This window comes from Eschrichtius robustus, chromosome 14 (genome assembly GCF_028021215.1).
Source record: "Eschrichtius robustus isolate mEscRob2 chromosome 14, mEscRob2.pri, whole genome shotgun sequence".
Taxonomy (NCBI): domain Eukaryota; kingdom Metazoa; phylum Chordata; class Mammalia; order Artiodactyla; family Eschrichtiidae; genus Eschrichtius; species Eschrichtius robustus.
Window position 1 is genome coordinate 22,373,215 of NC_090837.1, and position 15,264 is coordinate 22,388,478.

The 15,264-nt window shown below is 61.9% G+C and overlaps 2 protein-coding genes across 2 annotated transcripts; one reads left to right on the forward strand and one right to left on the reverse strand.

The window, feature by feature from the left end:
* Window positions 1-1,023: 1,023 nt before the first annotated feature.
* RASL10A (RAS like family 10 member A) lies at window positions 1,024-3,285 on the forward strand. The gene is made up of 3 exons (XM_068563497.1): window positions 1,024-1,242; window positions 2,314-2,438; window positions 2,724-3,285. The coding sequence occupies exons 1-3, from the start codon at window positions 1,024-1,026 to the stop codon at window positions 2,989-2,991; spliced, it is 612 nt and encodes a 203-aa protein (XP_068419598.1). The 3' UTR covers window positions 2,992-3,285.
* A 229-nt stretch (window positions 3,286-3,514) lies between these two features.
* On the reverse strand, window positions 3,515-8,956 carry GAS2L1 (growth arrest specific 2 like 1). Its single transcript, XM_068563496.1, has 6 exons — window positions 8,827-8,956; window positions 7,224-7,899; window positions 5,809-5,916; window positions 5,627-5,723; window positions 5,372-5,543; window positions 3,515-4,839 (listed from the first exon to the last, which is right to left on the reverse strand). Exons 2-6 carry the CDS (start codon window positions 7,878-7,880, stop codon window positions 3,825-3,827), a joined length of 2,049 nt encoding a protein of 682 aa, XP_068419597.1. The 5' UTR covers window positions 7,881-7,899; window positions 8,827-8,956; the 3' UTR covers window positions 3,515-3,824.
* Window positions 8,957-15,264: the final 6,308 nt, after the last annotated feature.

Below are 15,264 nucleotides of genomic sequence, written 5' to 3' on the forward strand. Positions count from 1 at the left end.
GGAGGTGGGAGAGCTCCTCAGAGGAGACCGCAGGGTGGTGGGTCAGGGGCCACCCACTGCCCCCCTACCTCGGAGAGTCCCCTCTCCAGCCTTAGTTTTCTTTTCCTCTCTCAGAGACACCAGGTTGAGGCTTTGATTCAAGGATCACGTATCTTAGTATAGGGCTTCGCACGTAGTAGGTTCTCAAGAAAAGGTGTCTGCCTTTGATGGATGTGGAGCAGAGCCGGCGCAGTGCGGCAACTCGCCCAAGGTCACACAGCTGGGCCGGATCCGACCCGGGCGCCCTGACTCCAGCGGGCCGGATTTGTGAGGAGCCAGCTTGGGGGAGCGGTGTTTGGAGGAGGGGACAAGGATGTGGGCGGGAAGGGACTTCTATTTTGGAGCGGGTGACAGGAGTGCGGAACGCAGAGGGGGCTGGGTCCCTCCCCGGGCTCCCCGAGTCCCAGTCACCTTCCCGCGACCCTTCCCGGGAGGGGCGTCCCGGGCGGGTAGGGGGGAGGTGGGAGGGGCGGGCAGGCAGGCGGTTACCTCATCGCCGCCTCCGGGAGGCTCCGCTCACTCGCTTCCTCGCGCCGCTGGCTGGGGCGGCGACTCCGGGCGCCGGAGCGAGAGAAGGACAGAGGGACGGAGGCGCCGAGAGGCAGCGCCGCCCCCAGCGCCCCTCTCCGCCGCGGGACCCGAGCGGCAAGGGGGTCCGACCTCGGTGCCCCGCGCTGCGGGCGGCGCCTCCAGTCGCGCTGCGGGAGGAGGCCGTGTCTGTGCGCGGCGCGCTCTGTCTGTTCTCTCCCGAGCTTGGCACCCGCCGGAGCTGCTCGCACGTCTTCCGTCGGCCTGCTCGGCTGTCTGTCTGCCCTCCCACCGCCAGTTGCGTCCTCCGGCCTGGCCTCCCTGGGCCCCGGGTGCTCCGAGGGGCGATGAGGAAAGCGGCGGGGCCGGGGCGCACGGGGTAGGGCGCGCGGCGCGCGCCGAGCGGCGCCGGCCCATGAGGCTTCTTAGCGCGGGGCGCGGCAGCACGCGCGGGCCATGGGGGGCAGCCTGCGGGTGGCGGTGCTGGGCGCCCCGGGCGTGGGCAAGACAGCCATCATCCGCCAGTTCCTGTTCGGTGACTACCCCGAGCGCCACCGGCCCACGGACGGGCCGCGCCTCTACCGGCCCGCGGTGCTGCTCGACGGCGCCGTCTACGACCTGAGCATCCGCGACGGCGACGGTGCTGGCCCCGGTCAGAGCCCCGGGGGGCTAGAGGTAGCAGCTCGAGGAGTGGGCAGGGGCGTGTGACAGCATGTGTGTGGGTGCTCGGTACACACGTGCGTGTCCGCGTGGACGGCCCAGGGGTGCCCGACTGTGTTCATGGGCCGAAGGGTGAATGTGTGTCCTGGCGTTTGTGTCTCACCCCTTCTGCTGGCCTGAAGTTGCCCCCAAATCAGGCCCGAGACCCGACGAGTTTGCAAGGTGGCTTTTTCTAGCTCGCTTAAGTTGCCTCTCTGTTTGCCTGCCTCCGCTGGTGGGTGGGGATCCGTGCGTGGGGGAGCATGGTCCTGCCTCCCTGAGAGTGAGCGTTGTGGGTCTGGGGCCTTGAGCAGAGCCACAGTGGGAGAGGTTGAAGCCAGACATAGGGGTGTACTTTCTAGGCGGATCATTCTCTGCTCCCTCATTCCTGTGACCTGAAGCAAAGACTCTTCTAGTAATTTTGCAAAGTCCAGGACAGACTTTGAATCCTTGGAGCTGATGCCTTCGAGAGGTGAAGAGGAAAGAGCAGGCAGGATTAAGCAGGGCTTCCTGGAGGGGGTGGCATTTGGGCTAAACCTGGAAGGATGAGTGAAATTTTGATGAAAAGAAGTGGTGGAAGCATTCCAGGTGGGAAGAGCAGCATGTGCTTAGGCCGAAGGCCTAAACGTGTACAGCTGCCGCTAATTAGTGGTCTCCGCGGGCTAGGGGAACACCGGCCGAGGGCTTTGGAATTAGGCTGAGGCGTAACTACCAAGGAGGGGGTCTGGGGAGGGGCGGGGTTTGCCCCGAGTTGAACTGTGGGAAACTGGAGGAGGAGGAAGAAGATAGGAGTGAGGGGAGAGGAGACCTAGAGTGAAGGAGGGTTGGGGGCTGACCGGCTTCAGGCACAGTTTTAAAATTCATACCCCAGCGGCCGTGAGGACAGTAGGGCCCAGGGAGCTTGGGAGAGAGGGCACACAGACGAGGATGAGGTTGGCCAAGGCCTGAGCATGAACTGTGGGTTTAGCGTCAAGGCCCCTGCAGGAGGCCTGGGCATGGGAGAGTGGGAAGGGGGGACTCCGGCAAATTCTGGCCTCCCGCCCCCAGGAGTGGCCGGACCCTAAAGACTGGAGCTTGCAGGACACGGACGCCTTCGTGCTCGTCTATGATATCTGCAGCCCAGACAGCTTCGACTATGTGAAGGCGCTGCGGCAGCGCATCGCGGACACCAGGTAGGTGAGCGGCGCGGCGGAGGGGACTGTTTGCGGGTCTGGCCAGGCCTTTGTCCGAGGTGAGTGAGGGCGTTCTTCCGCCATCTTGGGCCTGGTCTCAGGCCTTCTGGGCCTGGTCTCTAGCCCTGTGCGGTCTTTAGGCCTGGCTCTTTGTGTCTTTGTGGTTCTGGTATTTGCTGGGGGGGGGTCTCTGGCCGCAAGAGGGGAATGTATATACCCACTTGGGGGGATTCTCCGGCCATGGGGTCCGTGGCACCGCGACCCTCTTCCCCATTTGGCCCCCAGACCGGCGGGCGCACCCGAGGCGCCCATCCTTGTGGTGGGCAACAAGCGGGACCGGCAGCGGCTGCGGTTCGGGCCTCGGCGCGCACTGGCTGCGCTAGTGCGCAGGGGCTGGCGCTGTGGATACCTCGAGTGCTCAGCCAAGTACAATTGGCACGTGCTGCGTCTCTTCCGCGAGCTGCTGCGCTGCGCTTTGGTGCGCGCACGCCCTGCGCATCCGGCTCTGCGCCTGCAGGGGGCGCTGCATCCGGCGCGCTGCAGCCTCATGTGATCGAATTGGACGACACCGCCGATGGCGGGGAGGGGTCCTCCATTTGACTGGAACAACTGGGGACCTGGATTGGACGAGATTGCCCAACTTCTCTCGGATTGGACAGGACAGTCTCCTCCCTGATTGGCTGAGGAACGCTCCCACCCAGTCTCCTGGGCGACAGGCTTCTCTTTGAATCTCATTGGACCCAGCTAGGCCCCATTGGACAGTCCTTTCTGGGACCTCATTGGGTCACGATCCCATTGGATGGAAGGGACTTGGTTATGCATCTGATTGGAAGCTCTCAGACTGCTCTTGGAGTTTCATTGGACAAACAGTTAAATCCCACCTCTCAGGAGGAAATAAAGGGGGAAACAACTCAAGTGCACCTGGCACTTCTGGATGGCAGGATAATCTTAAACCTAGAGGTCAGGGCTGCAAGGCATTGCCCCCTGGCAATTAACTCCAGAATCCCAACCTGTAATGAGGGCCCCCAAATGGGTGTGATGGCCCCAAGGCTGAGTCCCCAAGAAGCAGACACAAGCAGCTGGAACAAAACTTTACTGTCAGGCTCTGCAGGGCCACAGGACCTCAGGAAGGGTCCTTATTGGGCTGGCCCAGCCCCCTCTAAGGCATTCAATAATATTAGTAATTAAATAGCAATGCTCATCCCCCAACCGGAATGTACAACAGAGGTCCCATTGTGCCATGTGGTCCCAAGGGGTCTGGTCCCATGAGGTCTGATCCCCAAGAGGCGGGGGGGGGGGGGGGGGGGGGCTCCCTGATGCAGAGGGGTTAAGGCCACAAAGGAAAAGGAGAAGGAATGGGGGACTGGGGGCAGCTGGGCTGGTCCATCACATCCAGGAATCCGGCTCAGCCCTTGGGCTGACTGAGTGCAGGGCATGCCAGGCCCTGGTCTCCCTGGGTCCAGATGGGCGGCGGGGGCCCCTCGGTGTGGGGATGCGTGAGGGTTTTCGGTCTGGCTGTGTGTCCATCCGGCCTCGTGCCCAGGTCCTCAGGGGCTCTGGGCCGGCCATGGGGCTCCCAGGTGCATCTGGTGGGCCCCCTACACCGGGGCAGGGGTTGCCTTCATCGGAAGAGCTGGACAGAGCTGGGCCTCGGGGCCCGGGCAGCCCATTGGGCATCCTGCCAGAGTCTGCGGGTTGGCCACACTTGCCACCCAGGACGCTGAGGGACGAAGAGGAGGAGCTGGAGGAACAGTAGGCTGAGTCAGGAGCTGGAGGGTCTGGGGCCCGAACCAGGTCAGGGGCTGGTCCAGTGGGGGTCCCGCCAGCAGCAACCTCAAGGGCTCGGGCATTGGCCAGGAACTCCTCTTCCAGGCGCCGGAATAGTTGCTGCTCCTGCTTTGGGTCAAGCTGCAGGGGGGTGCGGAAGACACTGGCTGGGGTGGTGCTCAACTCTGGACTGGAGATGGGGACCCGGGGAGGCCGGGGGCCTGCGGGGCTGTGGGCACGGGGAGTCTGGGGGCTGCTCCTGCCCCGTGGCATCCACGAGTGCTGCCCATCTCGGTCCCGACGCACCAGCAGCACAGCCTGCTCTTCACGGCTCTGGCTCCGGGCCCGCCGGGCAGGGCTGGGGCCCAACAGCTTGCCTCCCCTACCTCCTGGGGCCCCACGCGGCCGCCCCCGATCCAGCCGGTCTCGGGACTGGCTGCGCGCGGCGGGGGGGCGTCTCGGGGAGGCCGGAGTGCCTGTGGTCACCCGCCGGCTGGGCCGTTCCCGTCGGGGGCCAGTGCCTGAGTCTTCACTGCGGGCACCAAGGGGGCCGCTCTGGGCTGAGGAGGCTGAGGAATCGCTGTCCCCGGAGTAGCGGCGGGAGCGGGGATGGGGGGGCAGCTGGTCCCGGACCCTGGGGCAGGGGAGCAAGAGAGAGAGCTGGGGCAACGCGGAGGGGACTGGCGTGCAGAAAGGGCAGGGAGAGTAAGGAACCAGCAGCCGCGTGGTTGGGGGGCGGTGGGGAAGGCACCTGTGGTGTGGTGACGGGGGTGCCAAGGGTGTCTGTTGCCCTGGGGACTTCCAGGGAGAAGTGAGAGGCTCTGCCACAGCTTCCTGCAGCCAGGGCCACCCCCGCCGCCCCAAGGCAGCAGAAGAAGTAAGGCCCTAAGCTCCCCCTCCCCGGGCCTCCGGTTTCCTGGGCAGGCCAGCGGGAAGCAGGGTTGGACTGGCCGCCACCCAGCCCCCAAGGCCCGCCCAGCTGTGTTGTTCGTTTGGTTGGGTTGCCATGGAGACGGGAAGCCAGGCCCGCCGCCCCGCCCCCGCCCGCCCCCCCTCCCCGAACTTTTCCCAGGGTGTGAGTCACTGGAGCACAGTCATCCAGGCCAGAGCGGGCGCCCCCACCCCCACCCCCTGGACCCCTCACCCCGTGTCCTCCTGTTTCTCACCTGAGCGGGGTCTCGGGCCCCTCCTTCGAGCTGCGTAAGCTAATGGGTGTCACCTCCGGGCGGGAGCCCCTGCGCTCACCCCCGGGGGCTGGGCTACCAGCTCGGGGGCTGCGGGTGGGCGACACCCGCTGCGGGGAGAAGGTGCGGGCCCTCGTCTGGGGTGGGCGGTGGGCTGCAGGGAGAGAGGACGGGCGGCGCATGAGAGGTGGGGCCACAGAGGTGCCTGCCCCCCCCACCCCCGCCGTGGGCACTGACCCGTGGAGGAGCAGCGGCAGGGGTCGTGCTTGTCCAGGTAGTGCTCCAGCGTGTCCCAGCCACCGCCCACGCGCACCATCACGTGGCTTCTCAGCACCTGTGGGAGCCCGGCGTGGGCAGGTCACGGCCTGTCCCCCCCACCTCCCAGGCTGCCACCTGCTCGGGTAGCCCCTGGCTCTCACCCGCACAAAGATGAGCAGACTGGAGTCTCCCACGCGGTATTTTCCCTCCGAGACTTTGATCATGGGAAACTGGTCTGGGCAGGTGCAGCGCCCCAAGATCTCTCTCACCTGAGGCCAGAGAGAGGCTGGAGGTCAGGGGTCAGGTCACTCCTCCCCGGGCCCGATGTCAGCAACTCCAGGGTCAGAAGGAAGTAAGTCCTTCTGGAAGCTCTCCTTCCCCTTTGGCTACCAGGGGTCAGGGAGCTGACTAGGAAAAGATGGAGGGACTGTGGTTGGGCCAGGGCCTGGGACCCCAACAAGGCACATCCTGGAAGTCCCTGAGCCCTGGGGGAGTCCTCACTCCCCCTCGCCCACTTCACAGACATGAATTTGAGACCCACAGAGAGGCCAGGTTTGGGGAGGAGGCAGGAGTGCCACAGACATGTGGGGCACACGCATACACCAATGTGCACACCAGGCCACCCGCCCAGCTAGCACACATCTGCCCACATGCTCCCCCAGGCCGGGAGCTGCCAGGCTGGCTGTGTGGGCGGCCCGCCCGCCTCCTTGCCCACAGCGGAGCTGCTGAGAAAATGAGCAGGTGGAGCCTCTGGTGACCCTGGCCCAGGATGGGGTGGGGTGGCAGCCTCTGCCCACAGCCATCCGGCTACCCGCCTCCAGGACGGGCACATCATGTCCTAACCTCCTGATAAGAAGGAAACTCTTGGCCCGGCTGTGGGGGTGTTAGGGACACCTAGGTCCCAGGAAGAGGAGGAGGGAGCGGGGGTCATGGGCTGGCACCTCCTATGCTCAGGGTAGAACTAATCCTGCAGCTCCTGAAAGGACTTCAGCTCCCAGTAACAGCAGCTAGTCCAGGCTGGGTTTCCCAGATAAGTGACATGTGCAGGGCCCTGGGGAGGAGAAGGGACCTGCAGAGCCCCTGGGAGCTTCCCTAGGCACTCACTGAGCACCTACTGTGTGCCAAGCCCCTTGCCCAGGACCGAACAACACAGGCACCCATTCAACCTCGAGCTCAGTGATAGTGTGAATGCAAATGTCTAGCAGCTAAGCGCAGGGAGGGCATACAGGAGGGGCTCAAATCACGCGGCCCCCAGGATGAAGGAACACCTAGCACTCATCTGGTGCATGGTTACCACAGAAAGGAAGCAGGGAGATCGTGCAATGGAGCCCGAGTTTTCTCCCAGGCCGTTCTGGGCCCTGTGACCTCACCCAGCACCTCTCCCTCTCTGGGCCTGCTCAACTCCTTGGGGCCAGGTATCCACTTGGTGCTCAACATAAGCACTCTTTCCATGGGGCAGGCTGTCCTGCAGATACGAGGATAGGCCCCCGGAGGTTGCAGGCACCACCCTGCTGTCTGGTCCCTGGGTAAAGGGAGAGGAAGCCAGGCCGCCGGGCATGCGCACTCGGGGACTCACCAGCTCGTCAAGGTTGCGCAGGTCGCTGGGTGTCATGCGGGGCCCGCGGGCGGGAGCCCCCGGGGCGGTGGCGATCTCGGCAGCAGCAGCAGCAGCGGCGGTGGCAGCGTCCTCCCCGGCACTGGGGGCGTTGGGGGCCGGGGGCGCGGCGCGCAGCTCCTGCTCAATCTCCTGTTCGAACTGCACAAGGCGAGGGGCCAGCAGGCCGAGGCGGGCCCCGCGCCGCGCCACCTCCAGCAGGCACAGCACCACGCTTTTCTCGTTCTTTCGCAGCACCAAGTCCTCGGTCTCGAACATGAGCACTTCGGGCACACCCAGCTCTGCGCGGCACCAGCCGATGAAGGTGGCCACATTGTCTCGGGCCATGAAGGAGCCGGGTGCCACGCTGTGTGCCTGGAAGGCTACCCCACGGGCTGGGTGGGCGGCGGCCATCGCGCGGGCGGCCTCGGTGACGGCATTGGCATGCTGGCACAGGGTGGTGCCCGTGGCCAGCCCCGTCAGGAAGCCATCGCCACCGCTGGGCAGACCCAGGCCGTACAAGGCGTTGAGCCACTCGGCCAGGTCCTCCTTCATGGCCTCCACATAGGCCTCACTTGAGCGGAACGGCCGCACGCTCTTGGCTGCCGAGCCCGCGATGCCCACCACGGGGTCTGCCATGCCCAGGCCAGCCGAGTCACTGTGGGCAGGGACACGGGTCAGGATGGCTGTGAGGACCCAGCAGGTGCTCAGTACAGGCTATGCCGCTGACCACCTGCACCCGCCTGTCGTTTCAGACCGAATGCCTGGGTTTGAGCCCTGGCTGTGAGAAACTCTTCACCTTAGTTTTCCCGTCTGCAAAATGGATACAATAATAGTACCTTCCTCATAGGAACTAATGGGATGATTTTTATAAATGACTTAGTGTCCATAAGTGTTTGCTGCTTGGTTCTTTGGGGGAGGGGGGACTGAAGGACTTGGCCGAGTCCTCCCGCCCAGGCAGGGAGGCACCCATCCTTACTGCCCCTGTGATAGGTGAAGAGATGAGCCCTAGACAGATGTAGCCCACGGCCCTGGACTCACAGTAGGAACCCCGGTCCCGACCTCAGAGAGGGGTTAGGTCGACTGCTCAGGGCTGGTGGCGATCCCACTTCCTCCGGAAAGATCCCAGGTCCTCCCTCAGCCCCCCTTCCGTAAGGACTGTGTCATTCTAACAGAACAGCAGCAGTAGTAAAGTAATCGCAATGACCTTGGCCACGTCTGAGCGTGCAGTGATATTATCTCCATTTTACAGATGAGGAAACTGAGGCGCAGAGCTCGCTTAAGGTCACAGAGCAGTGGGTGGCGGAGCCGGGCCGACCTGCCCTCGTTGCTGATCCGGCAACCGGCTGGCCCGGGCCAGGCCCCGCCTTCTCCAAGGAACCTCTCTAGCGCCCCAGGCTGGTGCCTGTGAGCCGGGACTCAGAAGGGCCTTCGCCAGTCCTGGCTGTCCTCTGGGCTTCGGCCCAGAGAGGGTGCGGGGCTGCCCAAGGTCACACAGCCCTGGGGAACAGAGGCCCGCGGCTGCCGCCGCCAGGTCCCCTTCAGTGTGAGCCGGGCAGTGGGTGCTGGGGGTCCCCGCGCTCACCTGGCTCATCCCGCGGCCTCGGGGAGCATCGCCCCGGCAGGGCCGGAGCCGGGCCGGGCCGCCGCAGGGAGGCGCCGCCCGAGCTACAGCAGATCCCTGTCCCACCACCGAGTCCTCCTTGCCTGCAGTCTCCGCCCCGCCTCTCTGGAATTCGGATCCGGCCCGGAGGGGGTGGGCGGGGCCGCGCTCTCTTAAAGGGGACGCGCTGTTCCCGGCCTGGGGAGGGGCTGGAGTCTCCATATGCGGGGCGGGCCAGGGACTCGGCCCAGCCCTGAGCGGAGGCGGGACCACTGCCCCCAGGCGACCCTTCCAGCCCAGAAGTCCCATCCCCAGCCAGGCTAGTCCTCACGGTCCCCTCCACCCTCCTTGGTCTCCTGGGGAGGGGTTTGGGTGTTTCTAGTTGCTCTGCCTCCCCAGATAGTGGCCTCCCCGGGTGAGCACAAACGGGCAGTTCCCAAGACGAACTCAGGAAGCGATAGGGGCCTGGGGATGCAAGTCACCTCCGGCCAGAGTGGACCTCCTTAGGTCAGATAAATGAGGCCGTCCAGCCTTGGGTGGCGGGCTTCCTATCAGCAACGCTGGCCTGGGGGAGGGGGAGGATGGCTTCGTTTTACCCCCACTCAACCACTGGCTCCTTATCGAATGCTCTTTGTTAACCCTCAGGGGAATCCGTTTCTCAGATGAGGACACTGAGGCTGGGGGTGGGTAGGTGGGTGGCTGAGGCCCACGTTTCTGACGCTGCGGCCCATACCCTGCAGTGGGGACAGGCCAGTCCTGGACCACCTCTGGCTATCGGGGTGGGGCATGGAATGAACAGCAGAGGCTAGGCGGCAGCCTGGCTCTGGAGAGTTAAGACCCGCTGGTTTCTTTTCAAACTGCAGAGGAGGGACCTGGCTGGGACCAGCGGGAAATCCTGCCCCTGCTGCGGCTGGGCGGGGACACCAGGCCTGGCTGGGCAGCAGCCTCACTGTCCAGGCGGGGCTGCTTTGGGGAAGCACCACCACCAACAGCCGATGCTCAGAGCTTTAATAAAGCTCCTACTGTGTGCCAGGCCAGCTGTGTACCCTTGACCTGAAGGAACCAATGAGTCACCTCTATGAGGGACACTCGTGCCCAAACTTGGGCTGAGTCAGGAGAGTAGCTGGTGGCGCCGGGATTTGAACAATGACTATTATGGGAATACCCTCATTCAAGGATCGGGGCATTTGTTACCTACTATGTGCCTGACCTCCTGGTGGCAGGCTGCTCACATGCATCATCTCACTGAGTCCTCATGACCTTTCAAAAGGTGGGCTCTTACCCCAATACCCAGGTCGTGCAGGTCCCACTCTACCCTCTCCACAGCCCCCTCCATCCACTGCAGAGTGAGGAAGGCCCATGCCTAGAAGTAGTAACTAACGGCTGACATTGACATGGAGCCTACTGGGTGCTGTGTCTTTTGGCACTGCAAACCAAGAGCAAAAAGCAGAGAACAAAACAGAGCCAGCTCCCAGGCTCACAGTCTAGAGGTGGCTCCTGGGCTGCAACAGGGACAAGGCACTGGGGAGAAGAGAGCAGGGAGCAGGAGTGGGGGTGGGATGGGCCTGCAATTTTTTAAAAAATTTATTTATTTAGTATTTATTTTTGGCTGCATTGGGTCTTCGTTGCTGCGCGCGGGGGCTACTCTTCATTGTGGTGCGTGGGCTTCTCATTGCAGTGGCTTCTCTTGTTGCAGAGCATGGGCTCTAGGTGCGCAAGCTTCAATAGTTGTGGCATGTGGGCTCAGTAGTTGTGGCTCACAGGCTCTAGAGTGCAGGCTCAGTAGTTACGGCGCACGGGCTTAGTTGCTCCATGGCATGTGGGATCTTCTGGGACCAGGGATTGAACCTGTGTCCCCTGCATTGGCAGGCGGATTCTTAACCACCGTGCCACCAGGGAAGTCCCTGTTTGTTTTTTTTTAAATATTTATTTATTTATTTGGCTGCGCCAGGTCTTAGTTGCGGCAAGAGGGATCTTTGTTGCAGCAAGAGGGATCTTTGTTGCAGCATGTGGGATCTTTAGTTGCGGCATGTGGGATCTAGTTCCCTGACCAGGGATTGAACCCAGGCCCCCTGCATTGGGAGAACGGAGTCTTAGCCACTGGACCACCAGGGAAGTCCCGGGCCTGTAATTTTTGATCAGTGAACAGTAAAGGTGAGGGAGGGAGCTGTGTGGATATCTGGAAGGAAAGTGTTTCAGGCTCAGGGAATAGCCAGGGCCAAGGTCAAGGTGGGTGTGTGCCTGGTGTGTCCAAGAAAGAGGGAGGTGGCCTGTGAGGCTGGGTGGAGGCAGATGGAGGTGGGGCTGAGGGGGCCACGCCTCTTTTGAGGGACCTGGGAGCCATGGAGGGAATTAGAGCAGGGGAGGGGTGTGACCTGAGTTAGGTCATAACAGGTTCCCTGTGGTAGTGTGGTGGGCAGGGCAGGGGCCCTGGAGGAAACCAGGTGGTGCCAATGTTGAGAGGAGTTGGATTCTGGCTGTATTTTGAGGGGAAAGCAGATAGAATGTGCTGGTGAATTAGGTGTGAAGGTGAGGACACAGTCCCAGGTTTGGGGCCACTGATACCTGGGGAGGACAGGATTGCTGCAGATGGGGCAGGGGAAGATCAGGGTGTGGAAACTAAGTAAGTAAATTCTCAAAACAATGCTTTTATGTGTTCTCCTTTTACAATTTTGGGAAACTGAGGCCCAGAGAGGGAAAGGGATGTGTGTGGTCAGCAGCTGTGCAGGAATTTGACCCCTGCTCATATCTACCTCGTGTCACTGCAGGGTCCTGGACACGAGAGGTTAGACTGAACCTAGGCCCTGCTGTTGGTCATTGGGTGGACAGTTAAGCTCCCTGAGTCAGTTGCACTGTCTGTAAAATGGGACAACAGTAGTCACACCACAGAGTTGTGAAAATGTTATTACTCAGCCGAGTGCAGCCAGGGCATACATCCACTGCTCCTCTGAGGAGGAGGAGCCGAGGGGGGATTGTTCCTCTCTATCTCCAGTCCCCTGAGCTGTGGCCTGCCATCACAGAGGCCCACTGCAGACCAGAGACTCCAATATTCTGACTCTAGGACACATGGCAGGTGTGGTGCCCACTGGTGTGGCCAGACCCACGGCCCAGGCCATGGAGGGCCTTGTCTTTGACCCCCTCTATCGTAAGGCGTCCTCTCCTCTTCCTGGCAGGAGCAAGGGAAGCATAGACACCGCTGGTGGGACGAGAGGTTTGGGCTATGGTTGTCCTGAGCCCATCCCCACAGACCCCACAGGCCACCTTCGAGTACAGAATGCTGTGGCTCCAGTGCAGGCTCAGGCTGACCCTTGGGCAACGGGCACATGGCTGGATTTCCAGCCTCGGTTGCTGGGTGCTAGGGCGCAGCCTGCTGGCCTTGGTTGCAGCCGGAGGTTGGACAATGGGCTTGCGGGCAGGCCCCAGCCCTGGCACTGAGCAGCTCAGGTCCTGGCTGGTTCCATCTGATGCCCTCCAGGCTAGACTGACCTGTGAGCATGGCCCAGGATGAGTTGGTGACCCAGGGGGGCTTCAGGATGCTTTGTCCAGATGTGGGTCCAACCATGACGACTGCTCCTGCCCCGGCTGTGGGGTGAGTGACCCCAAGCTCCCCTGCCCTGCCTCCTGTGCCCCGGAGAAGCAGGACCAGAAAGCCTGGAAGGCCCACTTTCCCACCAGCCTCCATCTCCCTGTGCTCACGCTCACCCTGCGCCCGGCAGCTGTTAGGAGTGGGGCAGGATGGGACGGCTCCAGGGCCTGTGGTTGGGCCTAGGGGCGTGGGGTCTGGCCCTGTCACTGCACTGTCCTAAGCCCCAATTTCCTCCCTTGGAGGTGAGCCACTCCCTGTGAGCCTTTGTCCACGCGTAGGGGCAGAGATTGGTCTCCCACTGACCCCTGAACCTTGGCCTGGGTCTGCGGGGTGTGGTCTTGTGGGACCACGAGGGTGTGCCGGAAATTTTTATTCTAAGTGTGACTGACCAGGAGCTCTTGAGAATTGGGAGCGGCGTGAGGAACCCGGTTTCCACTCCCCACCCCATCCCCAGGCTTCAGCCAGCTCTGCGCAGCCCTTTGAGACAGGGCTTGGAACCCACGCTGCCTGAGGGCATCTGAGGTCAGTGCAGTCCAGACGTTTCTTTTGGCTGAGAGGACCTGGCCTGCCTGACGTAAGTACCTCCCCTGGGCCTAGGCGCCAGGGACGCGAGGCTGCTCCTGCGGGGGGCCTCAAGCTCTGGGCAGGAGTTAGGCAACGCCTGTCACACTTGGTGGCTGTCCCTGCAGCAGCTGCTGGGAGGGCTGCTCGTGGTCCCCTAGCTTGTGCTGCAGGCCGGGGAGGGGGTGGACCGGGCACCCAGCCCTTTAGAAATAGGATGCCTGTGGGTGGCAGGTCAGGAGGGGGAGAGCGCAGGCTCTGAGGAGCCCCCTTGGGCCTGAAGGCAAGTCTCATCTCCTCACCTGAGCCACGGGGTGCTCACTCCTGCCTCAGGGGCTGATGAGCACTTGGCACGATGCAGGAGCCCGGTGACGGAGACCGGTGATGTCGTGGGTGCATTCGGGCCTCAGGAGTGTGAACTCTGGCTCTGACACCTGCCAAGACTGAGGTGGGAGCGTTCTTGGCCCCTTGCGAGAACAGCACTGGCCTGTGTAGTGGGACTGCGGGGAGGAAGGCAGAGAGAGCAGCTCGGGTCACGGGGCCTTGAGGGAGGCCAGATCTCATGGGTCATGGCCAGCGTGGCAGGAGCCTCCAGAGGGTTTCGAGAATGGTGAGGTCGGTCAGCCTCTGGGGTGTAAGGGCTAGAGGGGTGGAGGGAAGCTGGGAGCCCTGCGAGAGGGCCATGGGAGGCATGGGTGTTTCTGGTGCTGCGTCTTGGAGAGCCTGATGGTTTGCTTTGGGGTCTGAGAGAACAGGAGTCAATGAGGAACTCCAAGGTTCAGGATGAGGGGACAAACTCTTCCATTTGCTGAGAATGGGGTGGAGGGAGGTGCGGGGCAGGATCCAGCCCTTTCAGCCCATCAGGTCCCGGGAAGAGCTGGCACTTGGGAGAAGGGTGGGCGGTCAGCCAAGCAGTGAGGGGTCAGAGGAGCCCTATCACAGCCTGGGAGCTTCTGTATTTAGAGGTCAGGCAGAGAAGGAGGGCAGCAGAGGCTGGGAAGGCACCACCAGTGATTTGGTGACATGGAGGTCGCTACTGTCTCAGCAGAGGCAAGACTGGTTGGAAGTGGTTTCTAGGAAGGGAGAGGAGGTGGATGCCGAGGAAAACAGTAAAACGGCTTGGTGGCTGGATGGGGATTAATGAGGGGTAAGGGAAGGTTTTCCAAAGGTGCAAGCGCAATGTGTATTCATTTGGGAAATGGGCTGGTAATGCAGAAAAAGAAACAGGAAACCACAGAGTTGTAATGTAAAGTACGTCCAGGTGGGCTGGGGAGAGAGCAGAAGACCCGGGGTGAGTGGTCAGACCTTGGGGCCAGCAGGGTGCTGTGAGCAGTGTACCTGCTTCCCCAGGCCCTGCTCCCACTGGGCAGGGGATGGAAGGGAAAATTCACTCCAAACCCTTGCCCCTTCCCCTGGCTGAAGGTGACAATCTCTCCTTGAGCCTTAGGACACTAGCTATCTTTGACTGGGTGGGTGTGAGGCCGAAGTTAGTTTCTTGAGCATCTGCCTGGGGACACATTTATGGATTAAGTTACAATTGCTTACCTGGAAATTGGCTTTTCCCAGATGGACATGTTAAGAGCCTTGGATCTTTGAATGACTGAAACCTACTGGCCTGCTTTGGATACTTATGCGGCTCCAAGAAGAGACCAGACTGACCACAAGGCCAACAGGTGATGGGTCTGGGTCTCTTCACATCTCCTCCCCGACAACAGAAATGTGCTCTGACCCCGCAAAAGGCAACGAAGGCAATCTTAACCAAGGCCTCCATTTTAGCCTTAGGCTGTTTACCTAATTTTTCAAACACTAACCCCATAACATCAAGGAAGCACAATAACCAACCACTACCACTTGAGTAGGAAATATAAAAACGGTTCCCCTCCTTAGCTGTCACTAAGGCAGACCTGCATCCTGAAGTGTGTGGAGCCTCAGAGGCCCACCAACTCCACCACTGCTGGGAGGGGCGTTCACAGAGGGCCCTGTGACCCAAAGCTCCCTCAGAGGGCTCCCAGCCACGGATCCCCAACACAGTGCCCCCCGCTGCAAATCCGACAGACCTGGGCTATGACGTCCCTTTGAGACACGGCTCAGGGTCAAAGTGACACTCGAACCCCCTTTCCTTGCCAGCAGCACCGTGACCAACACCGCACTGTCACATCTTGACCGTTCAGATTTCCTCACACATGACGCTTGAATGAGCTGTGATCTGGGGGGTTGGGGGAATGCTCCAAGTAGATGTGCAGTGGCTGCAGAACAGAGGCCGAGAAGGATGA

Coding starts and splice junctions, on each gene's coding strand:
- RASL10A (XM_068563497.1), top strand. CDS start 1,024: ATGGGGGGCAGCCTGCGGGTGGCGGTGCTGGGCGCCCCGGGCGTGGGC. Junction 1,243..2,313: donor AGAGCCCCGGGGGGCTAGAG/GTAGCAGCTCGA, acceptor TCCCGCCCCCAG/GAGTGGCCGGACCCTAAAGA. Junction 2,439..2,723: donor CAGCGCATCGCGGACACCAG/GTAGGTGAGCGG, acceptor TTTGGCCCCCAG/ACCGGCGGGCGCACCCGAGG.
- GAS2L1 (XM_068563496.1), bottom strand. CDS start 7,880: ATGGCAGACCCCGTGGTGGGCATCGCGGGCTCGGCAGCCAAGAGCGTG. Junction 5,917..7,223: donor TGCGCAACCTTGACGAGCTG/GTGAGTCCCCGA, acceptor CTCTGGCCTCAG/GTGAGAGAGATCTTGGGGCG. Junction 5,724..5,808: donor GTCTGCTCATCTTTGTGCGG/GTGAGAGCCAGG, acceptor GGGCTCCCACAG/GTGCTGAGAAGCCACGTGAT.